The sequence below is a fragment of the Odocoileus virginianus genome, unplaced genomic scaffold, assembly GCF_023699985.2.
Source record: "Odocoileus virginianus isolate 20LAN1187 ecotype Illinois unplaced genomic scaffold, Ovbor_1.2 Unplaced_Scaffold_2, whole genome shotgun sequence".
Lineage (NCBI taxonomy): Eukaryota > Metazoa > Chordata > Mammalia > Artiodactyla > Cervidae > Odocoileus > Odocoileus virginianus.
This window is the reverse complement of record NW_027224264.1, coordinates 19,094-40,150: the sequence shown is the minus strand read 5'-3', so window position 1 is coordinate 40,150 and position 21,057 is coordinate 19,094. Positions and strand designations below refer to the sequence as shown.

Here is a 21,057-nt window from a genome sequence, read left to right as displayed (position 1 = left end):
CCTAAGTGTTGCGACTACATATGTAAGCAAGTAAAAATCCTTGCCTTCATGATGCTTATATTCTAAGCAAATCATATGATACATTAAAAGGTGATCAATGAGAAGGGGGCAAAAGAAGAAAGAGAGAGGGCAGGATAAGGAAGAATGAGAGTACTACTAAGGTGGTGAAGTGGCAATTTTAAACAAAAAAGTGAGAGTAGACCTCATTGAAAAGGTGAGTTTATTTAAGCAGAGAAACAGAAGTGAGAGTGTAAACTGCAGGTATTTGGAAGATCCTCCAGGCAAAGAGAACAGCTAGGACAACAGTCTTAAGGTGTGAGCATGCCTGATGTGTTGAATAACAGCGAGGAGACCAGTGTGGCTGGATCAGAGTGATTGAGTGGGAGAGTGGTAGGGGGTGAGGTCAAAGTTGAGGGACCATATCACATGGAACTGGTGCAAGGTTTCTGACTCCCAATGCCAGGTGAAGCCAGTGGAGGTTTTGAGTGATATGATCTGGTATAGTTTTTTTCATTTTGTTTCTCTTTTATCTTTTCATTTTATTATGAACATTTTTAGACATATAGAAAAGAGTGAATAGTGTGAATACCCATAACTCTATCACCTAGAAGTATGTTTATTAACACATTGGTATAATTTTTTTTGGAAATATTAATTTATATTACAGATCGTTAATGGTTGCTCCTAAATACATTAATTTATATTTTTAAAAGTAAGGACTTTTAAGTTTTTTTTCTTCATTTATTTTTTATTAGTTGGAGGCTAATTACTTTACAATATTGTAGTGGTTTTTGCCATACATTGACATGAATCAGCCATGGATTTACATGTGTTCCCCATCCCGATCCCCCCTAAGGACATTTTGTATACAACCATGATACTAATTTTATATCTAACTAGATTGCTATCATAGCTCAGACCGTATTCAGATTTTCCAAGTTGTCCCCAAATGCATTTTACACCTGGTTTGTTCAAATGATGATACAGTCAAAGACCACACAAATATAATATTTGATTTTGAGGATTTTTTGCTCTCTTTTAATTTAGAATAATTTCCCCCACCCCTTCCATTAATAGCAGTGACTTATTGAAGAGAACATTCCCAAAGAAGACTCCACCTTTTGGATTTATCTAATTGCTTTTTGTGGTTGGTTTAATTTGTTCTTTATCCCCTGTTTTTCTTATATGCTTGGAGTTAGGGCTAAAGGCTCGACTATGTTCAGGTAAAATATTAGTGGCAAAAATACTTATAGGTTGTGTTATATGTTTCATATTTCATAGCATCTAATACTGACTTCTAATATTTCAGTAAGTTGATGACAACATAATCCCTCCATTATACAATGACATTTCCCCATCTTGTCAACAGCAAGTATCTGTAGGTTGATATTTGGGAACATGTGAATATCCAGTTTTTCATCAACCTTTCATTAAGTGTAATGTAACTACATGGATGGTAGTTTTTTGAGTCAGTTATTTCCTTTGGGGTTCCAAATTGTTGGTTCACTAATTTTATCTTGCCGTCTACATTATGAGTCATCAGTTGTCCCTTATCAACTTGATTATTTGGTTATCCTGCAGTACAGTTCCTACAAGAAAGACAGACAAATACTTCAGTTTTTTTTCTACATTAATTACTAGCCATCAGAATAAGGAGTTTCTTTTTTTTTTTTTTTTTTTTTAGAATAAGGAGTTTCTTTAGTAGACACATCTAATGGTGACATGAGTGATATGTGTGTGAGAAAGAGACAAGAGAGACAAAAAAAGTGTGTACATGTGCATTTTGACTTAGGTTTTTGAAGAATCGATATGGTTATGGTAGTAGTGGAAATAGATGATGTTCTGAATATATTTTGAAGGTAGAGAATGTGAGAAAGTAGAGTTAAGGACTGTCCTAAAATTTTTTTTTTGGACTGAGCAGCTAAAAAGATAATTTTCGTCATCAAATGAGATAGGGTAAATTTCAGGTGGAATGAGTTTGGAGTACTGTGGGCAGGAATCAGGAATTTAGTTTTGGGCATGTTAAGTTTGAAATACCTGTTAGAAATTCAGGTATCCAAGTGGAGATGTTGAGCAAATAACTGGATATTGGATTTGGTGTGCTGGAGAAAGAACTTGAACTAGAAAGGGCTAGAAATAGAAATGTGGGTGCCAAAAGCACATAGATGATATTTAAAGTTGTGATACTGGATGAAATCATTAAGTTGGATAAGATAACCCAAGGCTGAGCCTTGGGGCACTCTGATGTTAAAGGGCCTGGGCAAAGAGGAGGAGCCAGCAAAGGAGATATAGAAGGAACACATGTAAGGTAAGAGGAAAACAAGAATATAGCATCTTGGAAGCTAAATGGAAGAAAGAATGATCAAGTCTGTTAAGTGTCTCTGACAGGTCATTTAAGATGAGGACTGAAAAATGCTCATTGGATTTATTAGCAAGGAGGTCAAAACTAGCCATATTTGTAGAGTTTGAGTGATGTTAAAAGAGAATGGGGAGAATGGAATTAGAGACAATGAGAACAGACAACTCTATAAAGGAGTTGCTACAGAGAGGCACAGATAAATGGAGTGGTAGCTTGTTGAGGAAGTGAACTGAGATTTTCTTTGAAGATAGGAGAGAGACTGTTTATGTGTTGATGGGAATGATTGAACAGAAAGAAACTGGTGATGTAGGAGAAAGAGGAGAGAATTATTGGATTAGTGTTCTTGAATAAGATAGAATGCAGCTTGTAGCGTAAGTGATGGATGCACTTTAAATAGGACCACAGGGAGTTCACATATAATAACAGGTGGAAAGGTAACATATGTGGGTACACTTGTTGGTAGGTGGATAGATCTGATGGTGAGAATTTGTAGAGGTCCTGTTGATTGATCCAGTTTTCATGCTGAAATAGAAAGCAAGTTCATCAGATGAGAAAGGGAATGATAGAGGAGGTATTGAAGCTTAGGAGAGAAAGTAGGAAATAGTTGTGTAAGAGAGTATGAGAGTAAATGGACTAGAGAAATAAGAGTATAATTGGCCAGTGACATTAAGGACCTACTTGAGGGTGGATATGTGAAATTAGTACTTTGAGGAGTAGTAGCTATTGGTAATATTAGAATTTAGGTTATGGAGTGAATGGCTGAAATAGGATAGAGGAGGTCTTTGCAGGAGTGAAATTCAAGGAACTAAGAAACCAGCATGATGGAAGTATCACTAACATGTATATGAAAATCTCCAAAAATTAAGAAAGGAATAGGGTTGGAGAAAGTGACAGTGAATCAGAAGCTAAGATCATTCATTGCTAAGTAAAGGGCTGTGACCCAGGGGTCCATAGATGACAACAATAGTACATAACTAAAAGTGGCAGAGTACAGAACTCTCAGAGCTCTGTCCCTTCATAAAAGCAACTAATGAACTGGCAAAAAACTGTCAATCAACTCACAGAACTCTGGAATTTAGTAAAAACTTAAGGAACCAAGGAATGATTTGGTGAAGAAAGAAGCTGCTGTTTGGGATAAGAGAGCTCTGTAGCATTTTAAATTGCCTGCCTACTATCTCTCACACCCAGATTGATGGTGGCTGTGAAGATAAAATCCAGCATTCCTAGTACAGATTGCTAATGCCTGAGGATATAAAAAATTGTTCTCAAAGAATTTGGCCTGTCTGGCTACTCCCTGAAGGATTGGTGCTAGGGCTTGTCTTTGTTTTGCCTGACTGGGAACATCCCTCAGGCTAGGGTGAAAGTGAAGTCCATGCAACCCCATGGACTATAGCCTACCAGGCTTCTCCATCCATGGAATTTTCCAGGCAAGAATACTGGAGTGGGTTGCCATTTCCTTCTCCAGGGGATCTTCCTGACCCAGGGATTGAACCCAGGTCTCCTGCACTGTAGGCAGATGCTTTACCGTCTGAGCCACCAGGACAGTCTATTGGGCTAGGGTGGCTTTTGCCAAAAGCATTTGAAGGCACTGTTACTTGCTTTAGCAGTTGGAGTAAGAGACAAGCAATAGAGAGACTGAAAGCCTGGGAAGGAAGAAGGAGAAAGAAAGGGGAATAAGAGCTTTAGAAAATTTCCTGCCTGTAACATGGAATCAGAAGCGAGAAAAAAAAAAAAAAAAGGCCAAGTGCATGCCCAGAACTGGATGCATGCTCTGGAAATGGCTGAGAATACCCAATGGTTTTTCCTCAGGTTGGTCTTCAGGCTCTGCACAAGCAGGAAGTGAAGACTAAGGCAAGGTTGTAAATGGCCTGGCCAACTGTTGTGGGGTGCCCTAACAAAGCCAGTGTGCAAAGACTGGAAGAGTATTTTTTTTTCTTTTCTCTTCAGGTCTTTAAGAAATGCAAAACACTAGTTGACCACTAAGATGAAAGAATACAAATTCAATGATCACACACAACAGTAGTATAAACTACAAAGTTGGTTTAGAGAAGTCATTAAATAAGCAGACGACAACAAACCCCATAGGGGGGCAGAATCTGATTTTCAGAATTGCCACAAAATATTCAGTATTCACAGTATTCAGTTTTCTACAGAAAATAATGAGTTTTGAAAAGGAACAAAGTAAGGCTTATTCATAAGAAAAGGAATTAATAGAAAGTATCCTCGAGGAAGCTCAAGCAGTGGACATACTAGATAAATAATTTCAATCAACAGTCCTAAATATGCTTAGTATCTATAAGAAACCATGGAAAAAGAACTAAAGAAAACCAGGAAAGCACTATCTTGCCTGACAGAGAATATCAATAAAAATATAGAAATTATTAAAAATTATTTAAAAAGGAACCAAACAAATTCTGGAGCCAAAAATGTGATAAATAAAAAATTCTCTAGATGGGTACAGCAGCAGATTTGAGAATGCTGAAGAAACGATTAGACCACTTGATAAATTAATTGAAGTTATACAGTCTGAGGAGCAGAAACCGAAAAGAATGAAGAAAAATCACCAGAGCCTAACAGACCTATGGGACACCATCAAGTATACCAATATGTGAGGAGTTCCTTGGCTGTCCAGTGGTTAGGACTTGATGCTTTCACTGCTGTGATCCTGGGTTCAGTCCCTGTTTAGGGAACTAAAATCCCACATACGGTACAGCCAAAAAAAAAAAAAAAAAAAGATGTGTCAGTATGTACATTGTGGAGTCAGAGGCAGAGGGGAGAGAGAGAAAAGGACAGCATATTTGAAAAAAATAATGGTGGAAACCTCAAATTTGATGAAATATATGAATCTACACATTTAAGATACTTGAGAAACACCACATGGGATAAACTCAGAGAGATCCACCCTGAGACACATTATAGTCAAATTATAATATAGTATATATATATAATAGTCAAAGACAAAGAGAATCTTGAAAGCAGCAAAACAGATGTGACTCATTCATACAAGTGACCTCAATAAATTGACAGCTGATTTCTTCAGAAGGCAGTGGAATGGACTATATAAAGTACTGAAAGAATGAAACCAAGAATTCTATATCCAACAAAACTACCCCTCAAAAATGAGAGATTATGATATTCCAAAATAAATGTTGGGGGAGTTCATTGCTAACAAACCTGTCCTACAAGAAATGCTGAAGTGAGTCCTTTGAATTGAAATGAAAGGACACTAGACAGTAACTTGAAGCCATATGGAAAAATAAAGAACATTGGTAAATGTAACTACATAGCTAAATATAAAAGCCAATATTATTATATTTTTTGGTTTGTAGCTTCTCCTTTTTTCTTATATGATTTAAAAGACAAAAGAATAAAACAACAATTATAAATCTAGTTGACACAATGTGTAACAATATTAAAGGGGGAAGGATAGAGATTTATAGATGCGGAGTTTGTATAATATTGAAGCTAAGTTGATATTAATTCTAAATATGTTATTATAAGTTTAAAATGTTAATTGTTAACACTCAAAGTAACCACTAAGAAAATACTTAAAAAATAAATAGAAGAGGAAAGGAACAGGGAATTTAAAAAAACACTAAAAAAGTGATGGAGGAAATGAGAAACAATAAAATAAGACAGGAAACAGTAAAATGGCAGAAGTCCTTCCTCATTACTAATTATTTAAATGGGTTAAACTTTGTAATTAAAAAGCAGAGTTTGGCAGAATGTATAAAAAAAGCAAGATCCAGACCCACCAAGGTTTCTATAGTGTTAAAATTCATTGTAATAAAATGAGAGGGGAAAAAAAGCATGATTCAACTATACGTTATCTATAAGAGACTTACTTTAAGATCCAAAGATACAAATATGTTGGAAGCGAAAGTATGTAAATAGATAACCAATGCAAACAGTATCTAGGAGAGATGGGGTGGCTGTATAGACTTTAAAGCAAATTTTTTTATAATAGATATCAAAAGACATTATATATTGTTAAAAGGGTCAGCCTGTCAAGAACATAAAGCAGCTAATAACTGTATATGCACCAAACAGAGCCTCAAAATATATGAAGCAAACATTAGCAGGATTGAAGGGAGAAATAGACAGTTCTACAGTAACTATTGGAGATTTCCATACCCCACTCTCATTAGTGGATAGAAAAATTAGACAAAAGATCAGAGAGGAAATGGAGGACTTGAGCAACACTGTAAACCAGTTAGACTTAAAACAGACATATATAGAACAGTCCATTGGACAACAGTAGATTACACATTCTTCTCAAGTACACATGGAACATTCTCTAGGATAGGCCTTATATTAGACCACAGAACAAGTCTCAATACATTTAAAACATTGAAATTATGTAAAATATTTTCTTGGACCACAGTGGAATGAAACTAGATCACAAGAATAGTGAAGGATAGTGAGTGATAGAAAATTCAAAGCTGGGTGGGCTTTAGGGAGCATGGATGGAGAATAGTCTGAAAACAACTGTTAAAAACAAAGATGATTCATACCCTACCTCCAGGCCTAGTAGTGTGAGGGGTCCAGGGAAAATAGCCACCACTTGACTGGGTTACCGTGGGAGTGGTGTTACTAGTGAATGCTAGGCTCTGTTCAGATGTTAAGGTGAAAGCGAGGAGAAGAGGTTTAGAGGATACATTTAGAGGAGAGTTTCAAGGTATAGGGGGTTTTGCTGAGGATGGGTCATGAATTCCAGAGGATTCAATAGAAGTTCTTTAAGAATGTGGATACATGAGATAGGACAGAACAGGGATTGTGCAGAGCGATAGGAAGATCAGAGTACAGGAATTGACATTTGGCCCTGAGAGTTGGAGGCTTCTTATGGCTCACTTAAGCAGAGTTAATGGGGAAAATGTGAATATTCCTGGTGGATTCAAGTCAGTGAGCTTTTGTGGTTTTGCTCTGAAACCATGACCACCATTTGTTTTCATGGAAAAATGTTTTGATACTAAAATAGCCATTTAAAAACAATTAAAGTCAAACTTGTTAAGTTGAGGACTTAATCTGTCTTAAAAATCATGGTGAAATAATGCCTTTTTAAATATATCTGTTAGTTTTGTTAGCTTCATATGTGCATAACGCATATCACAATTATGGGAGGAGGTTTACTCATAAAGTTCTCAAGTTCAGTGTTGAGTAGAAGCAGAACATAATGTATTGTCACCATTTTCTTTTTATTTGCATTGGGCAATTTAGTAATTGCCAGTTATCTTCACTTCATTCTTCTATTCATCTGACCCCAGGCCATTTAAAAATTAAGTGAAAGTCATCTTAATAGCCTTCAGAGATCCATCTGTTTCTCGGTAGGACCAATAGAGCTGACCTGGGATTGGCCATCCCTAGTTTTAAAATGCTTAATTATCCACGTGTAATAAGTATAGTAGTAGTAGTGTTAATCCCTCAGTGGTGTCCGACTCTTTGCAACCCCATGAACTGCAGCCTGCCAGGCTCTCTATCCGTGGGATTCTCCAGGCAAGAATACCAGAGTGGATTGTCATTTCCTCCTCTAGGAACTCTTCCTGGCCCAGGAATGGAAGCTAGGTCTCCTGCATTATAGGCAGATTCTTTACTGTCTGAGCTACCAGGGAAGAAGTACAGACACCCGTTTTGAAGGGGAAGTCAGCTGACAAGCAGATATACTTAGCACAGAACCCAAGAAATAAAAGAACGGGGAAAAAAGTATCAAGCAGACACAATGGTTCCACACTTCCAAATTTGTCAGTCTTGTCTATCTGCAACTCCACTGAGAAGTACTTGAAAAAGCAAGTTAAGAAAACACACATATAAATAGAAACCCAAACCAAGTATTATGCAGTATAAAATCCCATTCTGTTCAAGTTTCAGATTTTATTCAAATATTAGCATGTGTCCATTTTTGAAACTGCTTTTCTTGTGTTCATTAGTTGTACCAATGTGAAAAGAGATATTCATATGATTATATTTGTCCTGAATTCAGATGTTATTATTCATGGTCAGGAAGAGCAATGAAGCTTATTGTTGCCCTAGAGTTATTAGATCTAATTGTTCTTAATTATTGGTAGATTAAAAAGATAGATTTTAGTTGTACGTTTTGCACTAAATAGAAACTTTTCTTTTGTTTTTCAAGGAACCAAATGGAGAGACTCCTTCATCTTTATACAGAGTTGCAGCAGTACTTCTACAATTTAACCTTATTGACTTAGATGATCTTTATGTACATGTAAGTTAAGTGGGCTGCTAAGAATATTTGGTTATTCATCCCAGGGGTGGGGAAGAGGAGGAGGCAGCCATGTAGCACTCCAAGATTGGTTCTAGATGCTCAAGTCTTAATTTTTGAAGCCCTATTACATTATTGCTTTGTGTTTGCTTTATAAAGTGAATAAATTTAGTTTATAGGAACCATGGAAATGAAATACCTTTTGTACAGAATTCAAGGTTGACTGTGAAGTTAAAGTTCTTAATTGTCATCAAAGCATATGTCATGGAGAGAGAGGCCAAGTTCTAATCAATGTGGTTTTAGACTGCTATATTATACACGAATTATGGGAAATATGGGTTTACCTAAATAGTTCTTCCTTCTCCCCTGCATGTTAATTTTGAGGATTCAGGATGAATTTGGAACTTTTCATGTACTTTTAAAAGATAGCTTCTCGGGTGTTTTACTGCTGGATAACAGATGTGCTTTTATTGCAGGATCTAGAGGAATATGTATGTGGTTGTGATAGATGACCTCTAGTTCAGCAACAGCTTAGCCTGTCAGTTTGAAAACGCTAGGTTTGTAGCATAGAATTTCTTGTTTTATTAGGTTGTGCGTTAGGATGTCTATGAACTGTTCAAAATTGACATCATCTTCACTGCCTTTGAAATCACTTTCTAACTTCTAACTTCCTTGCCTGTCATTACATATAATGGTTACAGAGCTGAATGAAATTTGATCACTATCTTGGAAGCAGTCATAGTCTAGCAAGGGAGAAAACATTTTGCATTCTATAAGTACTTTATTGGAAATACTCACATAGTGCTATGAGGCCTCAAAATAGGTAGTGACCATCTCTGTCATTGGGGGATTTTGGAAGGCTTCTCCAAACTACTGACGTTGAACTGGGAACTTGAAGTGTTGGCCAGGCTTAAATAGGTGGAAAGCATTGTAGGTAGAATTAACTGAATATAAAGGCAACAGGTTTGAAAAGATTTCATTATCCCCTTAGGGGAACACCGAGGAGCTCAGAGTGGTTGGAGCCTAGGATGGTATGTAGGGGAAATGAGAATGGAGAAGTAGATTAGAGGCCAAACTATGAAGGGCTGTTAAGGGCCATGGTAAGGAGTTTGGATTTTTTTCTTGTTGATAGTAGACAGCCATTCAAGATTTCGTGTAGACAAGGATGTACAAACTGAAAACATGAAAAACTGGTCAGAAAAAGAAGAATCTGAAGACATAGGTATGAGTTTATACAGGCAAGTATAGACTTGCAGAACAAATGAAAAGTTTAAAAATGATGATAGATTTATTACTGATATTTTTTAGCTTAATTGTAAATATAAGCAGAGTTTAAAAGTATTCCTGTTAAAGTGACAAGGATTTTCAGATGGGATTAAAAACTAGTTTATTGTTTACATGAGACTTCTGAAACCTAAGGGCAAAGAAAGGTTGAAAGTAAAAGGGTGGGAAAATATACTGGGGAAATTATTCTTGTCAGACAAAACAGAGAATCACTTTATAACAATAAACTTGTTTTTACTAGAAAGATATAATCATTGTAATTTTTATATATACCTAATACCATATTTTCAAAATACACAAGACTAGAAATGGAGAGAACTATAATTAAAAACATAGCGTTAACCCATTGTAATGGGAGATTTCAGAGGCAATTGAAGTAGACTAGGTAAAAGATGAGAATCTGTGGTAGATATATGATAGGTATATAAGTAGAGCAATAAAAATGGGTTTGATTGCCAGTGGAGAGAATAAGGAATGAGAAAAAGTCTGACTTACCTCTTTGCACCAGTCCATAATGAGTTTTCTTCCACTCCCCCTTTTTGACTGATGGGATAAAGTCTGTAGTATGTAGTTTAATATTTCACTGTGCTTGTGCATGTACTCAGTCATGTCCAACTCTTTGTGGCTCCATGGACTATAGCCCATCAGGCTCCTCTGTCCATGGGATTTTCCAGGCAAGAATACTGGAGTGGGTTGCCATTTCCTACTCCAGGGGATCTTCCTGACCCAGGGATTGAACCTGCATCTCTTGTGTCTCCTGCATTGGCAGGCAGAGTCTTTACCACCACAGGAATGGTGAGCTATCACCATAGTGCCTAGCAAAAATGACTCAATAATGGTTTGTTGGATATGTGTCTATTTATGAAATGTCCATATTAACCATCTTCAACTCATACAAGATGGCTGTACTTGAGATTCTTGATCCTTTTTTTCATAATGAAGGATCAACTATCCACATGATACTTTTTCTTTTGTAATAAACTAGAAACTAGTTTTTGACTTAAGACAAATAGGTATCTAGAAAATGAAAAGTGAGATGTCAAGTTGTTCATAATTTTTCGACTTGAGATTTTTCATTTAGGAATCAAATTTGCCCCATTATGTAAATCAATAGTTTACCTCTCCCAAATTGGATCTGTATATAGTATTTTATTTAATTTGGGGTTTGGCCTTTAAAGGGGAAATCTCTGATATTTTTAATTGAACAGGTATGCATTTTCTTGGATAAACTAATAAATGCAATGGTAGGCATTGCTGTTGTAGTATTATATTAATTTAGGACCTCTGACAGAAGAGATGAAACTTTGAATTGCTACCTGAGTTTAAAAAGTGTACAAAATTCAGATATTTAACCCTGTCAGGTTAATATGAAAATAAGGGGAAGACCTATTTCGAAGGGAAATTATGGTCATAAATAGACCAGACTTCTTATGTACAGTTTTATCAATTGAGAGTAGTGTTTGCTTTTTATGTGTGCAAATAGTATTAGCTATTTTATGAAATTTTAATAAACCATTTTTAGCTTCTTCCAGCTGATAATTGCATTATGGATGAACACAAACGAGAAATTGTAGAAGCTAAACAGATTGTTAGAAAACTTACAATGGTTGTATTGTCTTCTGATAAAATTGACGAGCGAGAGAAAGAAAAGGAAAAAGAAGAGGAGAAAGTGGAGAAGGTATATAATTTATTCTGATAAATGTTGTCTTCTGGATTTAGAATTATGAAATTCAACTTGTGATGGTTAATCAACTTGTGGAAGAAGAATTTCTTAATTTTGATTGTGACGAAACCTAGTTTGTGGAATACTAATTTGCAAACATGGTTTTGGCACCTCCCAAGCGAGGCTGTCATGTTTTTTCCTATATAAATTTCAGAATGTATTCTAGATAATATCACACATGTATTGACTATATTTGTGCTCTGTGTATAGTGTCTCTCAAGTCCTGAAGGGATTTTCAAAGATGAATTCTAGTTTCCTGTGGCACAGTAGAATTGAATTTAATTCCAAGTCTGTAAACTGTCGTGTTTTGTCTGCTAAATGAAAGAGCAGATCCTATTATTTCTTTTTCTTTCAGTCACTAAAAAACTTGATTGTGCTTTCAAGAAAATACTGTTGAATTTGCCATGAATGGCAACTGTTATTGACATACATTGTGTTATTTGGCTTAGCTTTTTAAATGAAAAATATTTTTTAAAAAAAGAAAAATATTTAAAGATTATTGGTGTCTGTATTCTGAGTATCTTTGCTATAATTGTTCTTTTTTAGCCACCTGACAACCAAAAACTTGGTTTGTTGGAAGCCTTGTTAAAGATTGGTGATTGGCAGCATGCGCAGAGCATTATGGATCAGATGCCTCCATACTATGCAGCTTCACATAAACTAATAGCCCTTGCTATTTGCAAGCTGATTCATATAACTATTGAGCCTCTCTACCGAAGGTATGTTACCATATGCTTTACTAATTGAGGTAGAAAGAGTTTAGGACTACAAAATAAGATCTGCATATTTACCTTGTCTCCTTCAATCAAGCATATATTTTAAATTGTTTTATCAGAAGATAAGAGATGGTCACAGAGAATATTCTGGCTGGCAGGCTTGTCTCCTATCATCTACACCAGGCATTGCAGAATTTGTGCTGCAGTGTTGTCTCAAAACTACATGTTAGATTTCTAGGTAGGATTTGCTTGACCAAGAGTGAAAACTCCATTCTTCTGTTTTTGACTTTTGCCTCTCTTGGGGAGGAGAGAATTCCTAAAGTTCTTACCTAGTGTAATTTTCCTCTTTCTTGGGTTGACTGGCTCTGAGTGAGGTCTGTGCCACTCTGCTTGCCTTGTCTCTTCTGGCATATAGGCTGCTATTCTTGAAACTGCTTCTGCAGCCTCTCTCATCATCCCTGGTTACTGTGTCAACCAGTCCTCTAGCCCTCAACCTACTTGTAGGATACTTAGGAGCAGTACTGGTAGCAGTGCTGGCTTCAGCCCCACAGATCAGAGCCTGCCTCATGAGCCCCAGCTTTGTGACTCGTGCATAGCTGCTGGCTGCTGCCTTCAGTGCCACCTGTGCTGTGGACTGTGAAGGCTCTTCAGAGAGGGACCCCTGTGACTCCACAGTGGGACACCTGCTCAGCAGGTGAGAACTCTGGGCATGCTGTCCTTTTTAGTGTGACATAGCCTCTTTCATTATGCTGCTCACCTTCCCTATTGTCACCTACCTCACATTCAGTCTAGGTAGTGGAAGTCAGGTTGAGAACTGTTTATTGACTTGCATCAGTGATGTTATCTCCATATTTTTCTCTTTCGTCTTTGTGTCTCTGAGGTCCATCCCTTGTTCCCCATTCCCATATCCAAATTCCTGATATTGACCAAATTTAATTAAAAACCAAGTTCATATGATGTATAAACATGTTAACTGTTACACGGAACCTACACTTCTCTGATTTCCTTTTCTTAGGCAGTTAATTTGAAACGGTCTCCTAAGCTCTGAGTTTTTTCAAATGAGTATTGTTTCTGTCTTTTTCTACCAATTAAATTATGTGATATAATGAAGTTAAGCATAAATGAAATAGAAGAAGCAACTATGAGTAAGAAAAGTTTTGTAATATGACTGTGTTAACTTAAAGTGGAGCATTGCATAGTATATATACATTTTTCTTCTTTTTGTAGAGTTGGCGTTCCTAAAGGTGCTAAAGGCTCATCTGTTAGTGCTCTGCAAAATAAGAGAGCACCAAAACAAGCAGAGAGCTTTGAAGATTTGAGGAGAGATGTCTTCAATATGTTCTGTTACCTTGGTCCCCACCTTTCTCACGATCCCATTTTATTCGCAAAAGTGGTGCGGATAGGCAAGTCATTTATGAAGGAGGTGAGTAAGTTTTTTTTTTCTTTCGAGCAGAAAGCTAAATTATAGAATGAAAATGTTCTGAATATATTTGTGTTATGTGTATCTCTAGAAATACAAATAAAGTAAACTTCAGAAAATGTTATGCTGAGTAAGATTTGGACAAAGTCAATTGTGTCCCAACCATTTATATATAAAAACTTAAATCCAGTCAAGCCCTCCAGATAGAAAAATATGGTTTGGACATGTGATTGCTTTTTGAATCTTCTTATAATTGTGGTTATTTGAACATTCTTTCCTCTTGCTTTTCTTCTGCTCATTTATTTTATTGGCTGCAGTTTTGAATCACTGCCATTATTTGTGTTAAGTCCCTTTAGCCTCAGACCTCAGACTGTTCAGGATTTATTCTTTTTTTTTTTTTTTAAGTAAACTTTTTATTGACATAAAACATGATACAGAAAGCACACAAACCATAATTGTGTAGCTCAGTGACTTTTTCCAAACTAAATAGCCATGTGTCTTCCACTTAGATCAAGAGATAGAAAAGTACTAACACTTGAGAGTTTTCCTTAGATGCTCTCCTAATCACTACTCCAAGGGAAACTGTTAATATTTTATTGATGTATAGTTGGCTTACAATATTTTGTTAGTTTCAGATGTATAGCAGAGTGGTTTGGCTATACTTATATATGTATATATCTTTATTCGTTTTTTTGGATTCTTTCCCATTATAGTTTATTAAAAAGATACTGAATATAGTTCCCTGTGAGATACAGTAAATCCTTATCTATTTTATATATGGTAGGGTGCATCTGTTCATCCTTTGCTCCCAGTTTATTCTATGTCTGTGAGTCTATTTCTGTTTTGTAAATAAGTTCATTTATATCATTTTTTTAGATTCCACATATAAGTGATATCATATATTTGTCTTTCTCTGTCTGACTTACTTCACTGTATATGATAATCTCTAGGTCCATCCATGTTGCTGCAAATGGCGTTATTTCATTCATTTTTATGGCTGAGTAATATTCCATCGTGTGTGTGTGTGTGTGTGTGTGTGCGCGCGCGCGTGCGCATGCGCGCGCGTGTGATACACAGACCCTACATATTTTTATCCATTCGTTCTTGATGAACACTTAGGTTGCTTCTGTGTCTTGGCTTATTATTATTTTTTAAAGTTAGCTTTGACTTATAATTTACATACAGTAAACCTCACCAACTTTAAGTGTGCAATTTGATGAATTTTGACAGATGTATATAGTTGTATGTCCACCACCACAATCACAATGTAGGATATTTTCATCATCCCAGCAAGTTCCTCTTGCTCCTTTGTCATCATTTCCCTCCCTTCATTGCTGGTTCCTGACAACTGCTGGTAGGCTTTCTGTCACTGTGTTTTTGCTTTTTCTAGAGTTTGACATAAATGGAATTGTGTAGAATGTACTCTTTTCTGTCTGGTTTCTTCCACTTAGTGCTTTTGAGATTCATCTCAGTTGTTGTATGTGTCAGTAGTTCTTTATTGCTGTGTAACATTTCATTATATACACATAAGAGAGTTTATTTGTTTGCCAGTTGATGGGCATTTGAGTTGTTTCTAGTTAGGGGCTGTTATAAAAGCTGCTATGGATATTCTTGTGCAAGTCTTTTTTCGGGGGGGAGTGTATGTTTTTGTTTCCCCAGGATTGGGATTGCTGGGCCATATGGGTAAGTGTATGTTTAACTTTTTGTCAAACATTTCCAACATGTGTGTACCATTTTGCACTTCTGGGGACATTGTATATGACTTCCTAATGCTCCATATCCTCATCAACACTTGGTATTGTCAGTCTTTTAAATATTAGTCATTCTAATGGGTGTGTAGTGCTATCTTTTGTGCTTGTAATTTATGTTTCACTGCATTTATGTTTCACTTCATTATGTTTCACATCATTTATGATGATCAGTGATGTTGAGCATCTTCTCATGTCCTTACTTGCCATTTGTAATCACCTTTATTGAAATGTCTATTCAAATCTCTTGCCCATTTTAAATTCAGTTGTCTTTTATTCTCAGTCTGATTTGCCTTGTCATTTTGTTTACTGTCTTTTGAAAAGCAAAAGTTTAAAATTTTGATTAATTCCAATTTAATAGCACTTCTCTTTTATAGTTGGTGCTTTGTGTTCTAAGAGGTCTTTGCCTAACTAAGGTCTTAAAGAATGTCTAATTTCTTTTCAGTTGTAAAGCAATGTAACCAAAAGACTAGAAATCTGGAAATTGTTATAAGCATAAATATGGTTTTCTCCAGTGTTCGGTGATGGTACCTAATTTTTAATTTTTGACAACAGTAACTGCATAGAAAATTAACAGCTCTTGTGTATGAATCATTTGACACCTATTTCATTTGGCTTTAGATACTTAGCTGGTAGATAAGTTTTTTTAATGTTAACAAATTTATATTGTATAAAAGTATGCTAAAGAAATCTGCTAAGTAGTTCATTACTATACATTATATTTATATAGCATACATCATATAAAAGAACTATAACAGTGTTTCATTATGTTGATCCTTATAGTCTGAAAAGGATGAGTCATGTTAACTAGTGCTTGTTCAAAGAACACGGGTTGTGTTTTCCCATTGTGTAATATTGAGAAGCATGTAAAGTCAATTTGTCCCATTACTGGTGATGTTAGCATTAATCACTTGGTTAAGGTGATGGCTGTCAGGTTTCTCCAGTGTATAGTTAACTCTTTTTCCCTTTGTTGTTAATATGTATCCTGTGGGGAGATACTTTGATACAATGTAAACAGCTTCTTTCTCATCTTACTTTCACCCACTAATGCTATTCTTTTTCGTTGAAAATCTTAATGTTCCGATCTCTGGTTCTGAAATTCTTTCTCTGGCTGTGAGTATCATAAACTTGTAAGCAGGAGACCAAACATCAAACTTGTGGAAGTCCCGTATATAGACATATGTATAAACATATACAGATACAATATTGTTAAGATACACAGGTGCTAAAACTCTTCCACTCCACCATCTCCATTGCAGCCCTCGTTTGTCTTTATTCTATCATAGTTGTGCCTGGTGCGTACCCCTAACTTCAGTCTTTATTTTTGCAGAGGTAGAAAGGCAGACGGGAAGATAAAAATGTTTATTTTGATCCCAGTGTGGAAAGAAGTCTATCTTCTCTCCTTTCTAAGGTTGTGGTAGTAAAAGTGCATCTTTCCAATGATCTGACTTAGCATTTTGGTTCATTTTTTTACCCTAAAAATATTTCACTATAACAAATCTTTATGTGTTTATAGGTTTAAAAGACTTTAGTTGCCTAGCTCGAAATTTAACCATGGTTTTTTGTTTTCTTTTTTTAAAGGTTCCTTCTAAAGGGGTAATATGGGGCTTCCCAGGTAGCTCAGCTGGTAAAGAATCCACCTGCAATGCAGGAGATCCTGGTTCGATTCCTGGGTCAGGAAGTTACCCCTGGAGAAGGGATAGGCTACCCACTCCAGTATTCTTGGGCTTCCCTGGTGGCTCAGACAGTAAAGAATCCACCTGCAATGTGGGAGACCTGGGTTCAATCCCTGGGTTGGGAAGATCCCCTGGAGGAGGGCATGGCAACCCACTCCAGTATTCTTGCCTGAGAATCCCCATGGACAGAGGAGCCTGACTGGCTACAGTCCATGGGGTTACAAAGAGTGACATGACTGAGCGACTTCTCTGTAGTCTGGAATAGGGAGTGAATGAGCTCCGTGAGGGTGAGTACAGCTGTCATTTAGAGGACCTCTGTTTTGTCTTCTGAGACAGATTACACATCGTGTACTAGGCATGCCCAGTCAAGTGGGTATCCAGCTCCCTTGGACTTTGATTCCCCAGTCTGAGCCCAGTTCCTTTGAGAGACAGCAAGCCTTAGCAGCCAGTCCTGCTGGGCTTCTACTCAGAAGGGTTTTTCCTCAGGCTACTTACTTACCTTGTAGGTCTTGTTGCCTAAAGGATTTTATTTACTTACCTTCCTTGCTCAATACTGTTTCTGGGGATTGGGCTAAGGGCAGGTACCATACCACACTGTCTGTAGTTTAGAATCTTTGTGTGTGTTTGTGTTTGCATCCCCTTGAAATTAATAGTATAATTTGCTGTTTTCTTGGTTGGTGGTGATTTGGGGACATTTAAAGAAAAGTAAGCTATACTTTGTTATTGCATTAGGGATCAGGGAAGAGAAATTCTGTTTATGCTTCACTCTGTCATCTTAATTCAGTTGTCTGACTAGTTTCTTTATATGACTGTTTCTTATGTTGGACTTTGGTAAAAAAGCCAAAGGAAAGGAAAGTGAAGTCGCTCAGTCATGTCCAACTTTGTGACCCCATGGACTGTAGCCTACCAGACTCCTCTGTCCATGGGATTTTCCAGGCAGGAGTACTGGAGTGGGTTGCCATTTCCTTCTCCAAAGTGCTCTAAACTGATTCACAGATAATGTTGATAGAGAAACCTAGAGTCAAAGGGTCAGATTGGGTACTTTTGGGTTGGCCAAGAAGTTTGTTTGAGTTTTTCAGTGAGATGTTCTGGAAAAACCCAAATGAACCTTTTGGCTAACCCAATAGGTGATAGTAGGAATAGTTGTGATAATGATAATTGTGGTAATGTGGAAGAATGTCATTATTATTAGGAGATGCACACTGAAGTTTTTTGAGATCATGTCTGCAACTTTTTTGGTCAAGAAAAAAAAAGGCAAATGTTAATTGTTGAATCTACATAGGAGGTATATAGATGTTCCTGGATAGCATACATTGATTCAACTTTTATGTAAGCTTAGAATTTTTCATAATAAAAATTTGGGTTACTAGGTGGAGAATGTACCTTAATACCATTCATCCTTAAACTGGTTCTAGTTTATGAACCAGCTACTTTAGAATCTTGACTTGATATTTACTGTTTTTTGTTAGCTGTTAGGGGAGGGTGAGTCGTTTTTCTAAGCCAGAGATGGGTGGTAATAATATTTGTCTTGTCTAGCTCCTGGGGTTGCAGTGTGAATCAAATGAGATATGTCATCTCACATGCTAGTAAAGTAATGCTTAAAATTCTCCAAGCCAGGCTTCAGCAATACATGAACCGTGAACTTCCAGATGTTCAAGCTGGTTTTAGAAAAGGCAGAGGAACCAGAGGTCAAATTGCCAACATCTGCTGAATCATTGAAAAAGCAAGAAAGTTCCAGAAAAATATATATTTCTGCTTTATTGACTATGCCAAAGCCTTTGACTGTGTGGAACACAATAAACTGTGGAAAATTCTGAAAGAGGTGGGAATACCAGACCACCTGACCTGCCTCTTGAGAAACCTGTATGCAGGTCAGGAAGCAACAGTTAGAACTGGACATGGACCAACAGACTGGTTCCAAATAGGAAAAGGAGTACATCAAGGCTGTATATTGTCACCCTGCTTATTTAACTTATATGCAGAGTACATCATGAGAAACGCTGGGCTGGAGGAAGCACAAGCTGGAATCAAGATTGCTGGGAGAAATATCAATAACCTCAGATATGCAGATGACACCACCCTTATGGCAGAAAGTGAAGAAGAACTAAAGAGCCTCTTGATGAAAGTGAAAGAGGAGAGATAAAAATAAATGGAAAAAAATAAATAAATAATAAAAGAAAAAAAAAGTTGGCTTAAAGCTTAACATTCAGAAAACTAAGATCATGGCATCCGGTCCCATCACTTCATGGGAAATAGATGGGGAAACAGTGGAAACAGTGGCTGACTTTATTTTTCTGGGCTCCAAAATCACTGCAGATGGTGATTGCAGCCATGAAATTAAAAGATGCTTACTCCTTGGAAGGAAAGTTATGACCAACCTAGACAGCATATTAAAAAGCAGAGACATTACTTTGCCAACAAAGGTCCATCTAGTCAAGGCTGTGGTTTTTCCAGTGGTCATGTGTGGATGTGTGGATGTGAGAATTGGACCATAAAGAAAGCTGAGCACTGAAGAATTGATGCTTTTGAACTGTGATGTTGGAGAAGACTCTTGAGAGTCCCTTGGACTGCAAGGAGATCCAACCAGTCCATCCTAAAGGAAATCAATCCTGAATGTTCATTGGAAGGACTGATGTTGAAGCTGAAACTCCAATATTTTGGCCATCTGATGCGAAGAGCTGACTCATTTGAAAAGACCCTGATGCTGGGAAAGATTGAGGGCAGGAGGAGAAAGGGACGACAGAGGATGAGGTGGTTGGATGGCATCACCGACTCAATGGACATGGGTTTGGGTAGACTCTGGCAGTTGGTGATGGACAGGGAGGCCTGGCGTGCTGCGGTTCATGGGGTCGCAGAGTTGGACACGACTGAGTGACTGAACTGAACTGAACTGAAACATTAATTAGATTCTAATAAATTATGCATTCAATTTTAGAGTTTAAAATAGTTGTCATGAATTTTTAAGATCATAATAAGTTATCACTTATGTCAGCTATCGCTACACTATCTTTGATGAATTTTTAAAAGTGTTAATATAGTTTAATCTGTTTCTGTCTTTAAATATAAGGTGCTACTTTAAGGTAGCAGTTTCATTTCCCTCAGGAGCAGATTTTATATGGGAATGCCTTTAGCTTCTTTACATTGTAGTATTAAATGTTTTTTTCCCCCCTCGTTGTTGAAATTTGTTATAAATAATCAAAGAATTTTTTTCAAATAGAGGACATTTTTGTTGCTGGGTTTTAATGAACTTGTTAAGGGTAGTTATGGACGTGTGTCCATTTAAAAATAGAAACAAATTTTGTAAACTATTTGAAAAACAATCAGAACTTTGCGTTATAATTCTTATTGTCCAAGCGGACACAGACACTGCTCTCATTGGTACTCTAGAGTTGGAGTGTTGGAGCATAAGTTTAATCTACAATACCCTTGCTGTTTAATGAGTCTGAGCAGGGAAAAACTGTTAGAATATTTATATTTGTATTATCCCCTATAATAATTGGTTTGAACTCAAGTCATTTTAGCTATCACTGAATATCTTCATGTGGCAATTCTAATCAAGGTATAGAATCATAGTAGTAAATTACTATGTAACAAATTACAAATAGGATCTTAATTTTTCCCATTAGTTATGCTTTTTACCTGGGAGGTGTATGTAAACATACAAGGAGAGGCAGATATTTAAATCTATTAGTAGGCAAATGGAGACTCTTATGTACAAACAGTGTAATTTAAAAAATATGTTTTATACAAGAAAAGAAAGTAGAATTTTTAGTGTGGACCACATGCATGCTGTAAACAAACAGTTGATTTAACTATTGTAACTCCTCTCTATTTCCTGAAATTGAACCTCAGTGTTTAGTTTCAGAAAAGAGAATTCAAAGTATGTAAGAGAGATAACATTTAAAAATTACCCT

At 36.6% G+C, this 21,057-nt stretch overlaps 1 protein-coding gene across 1 annotated transcript in view; it reads left to right on the top strand.

The window, feature by feature from the left end:
• The window catches only part of LOC110147854 (THO complex subunit 2), a gene marked incomplete at its 3' end in the record, with an annotated part of 86,364 nt that overhangs the window by 49,984 nt on the left and 15,323 nt on the right, over nt 1-21,057 (top strand). The window contains exons 9-12 of the mRNA XM_020909621.2: nt 8,487-8,579; nt 11,383-11,538; nt 12,130-12,302; nt 13,527-13,722. Coding sequence (XP_020765280.2) covers nt 8,487-8,579; nt 11,383-11,538; nt 12,130-12,302; nt 13,527-13,722 — 618 coding nt within the window. The remainder of the gene's footprint in view (nt 1-8,486; nt 8,580-11,382; nt 11,539-12,129; nt 12,303-13,526; nt 13,723-21,057) is intronic.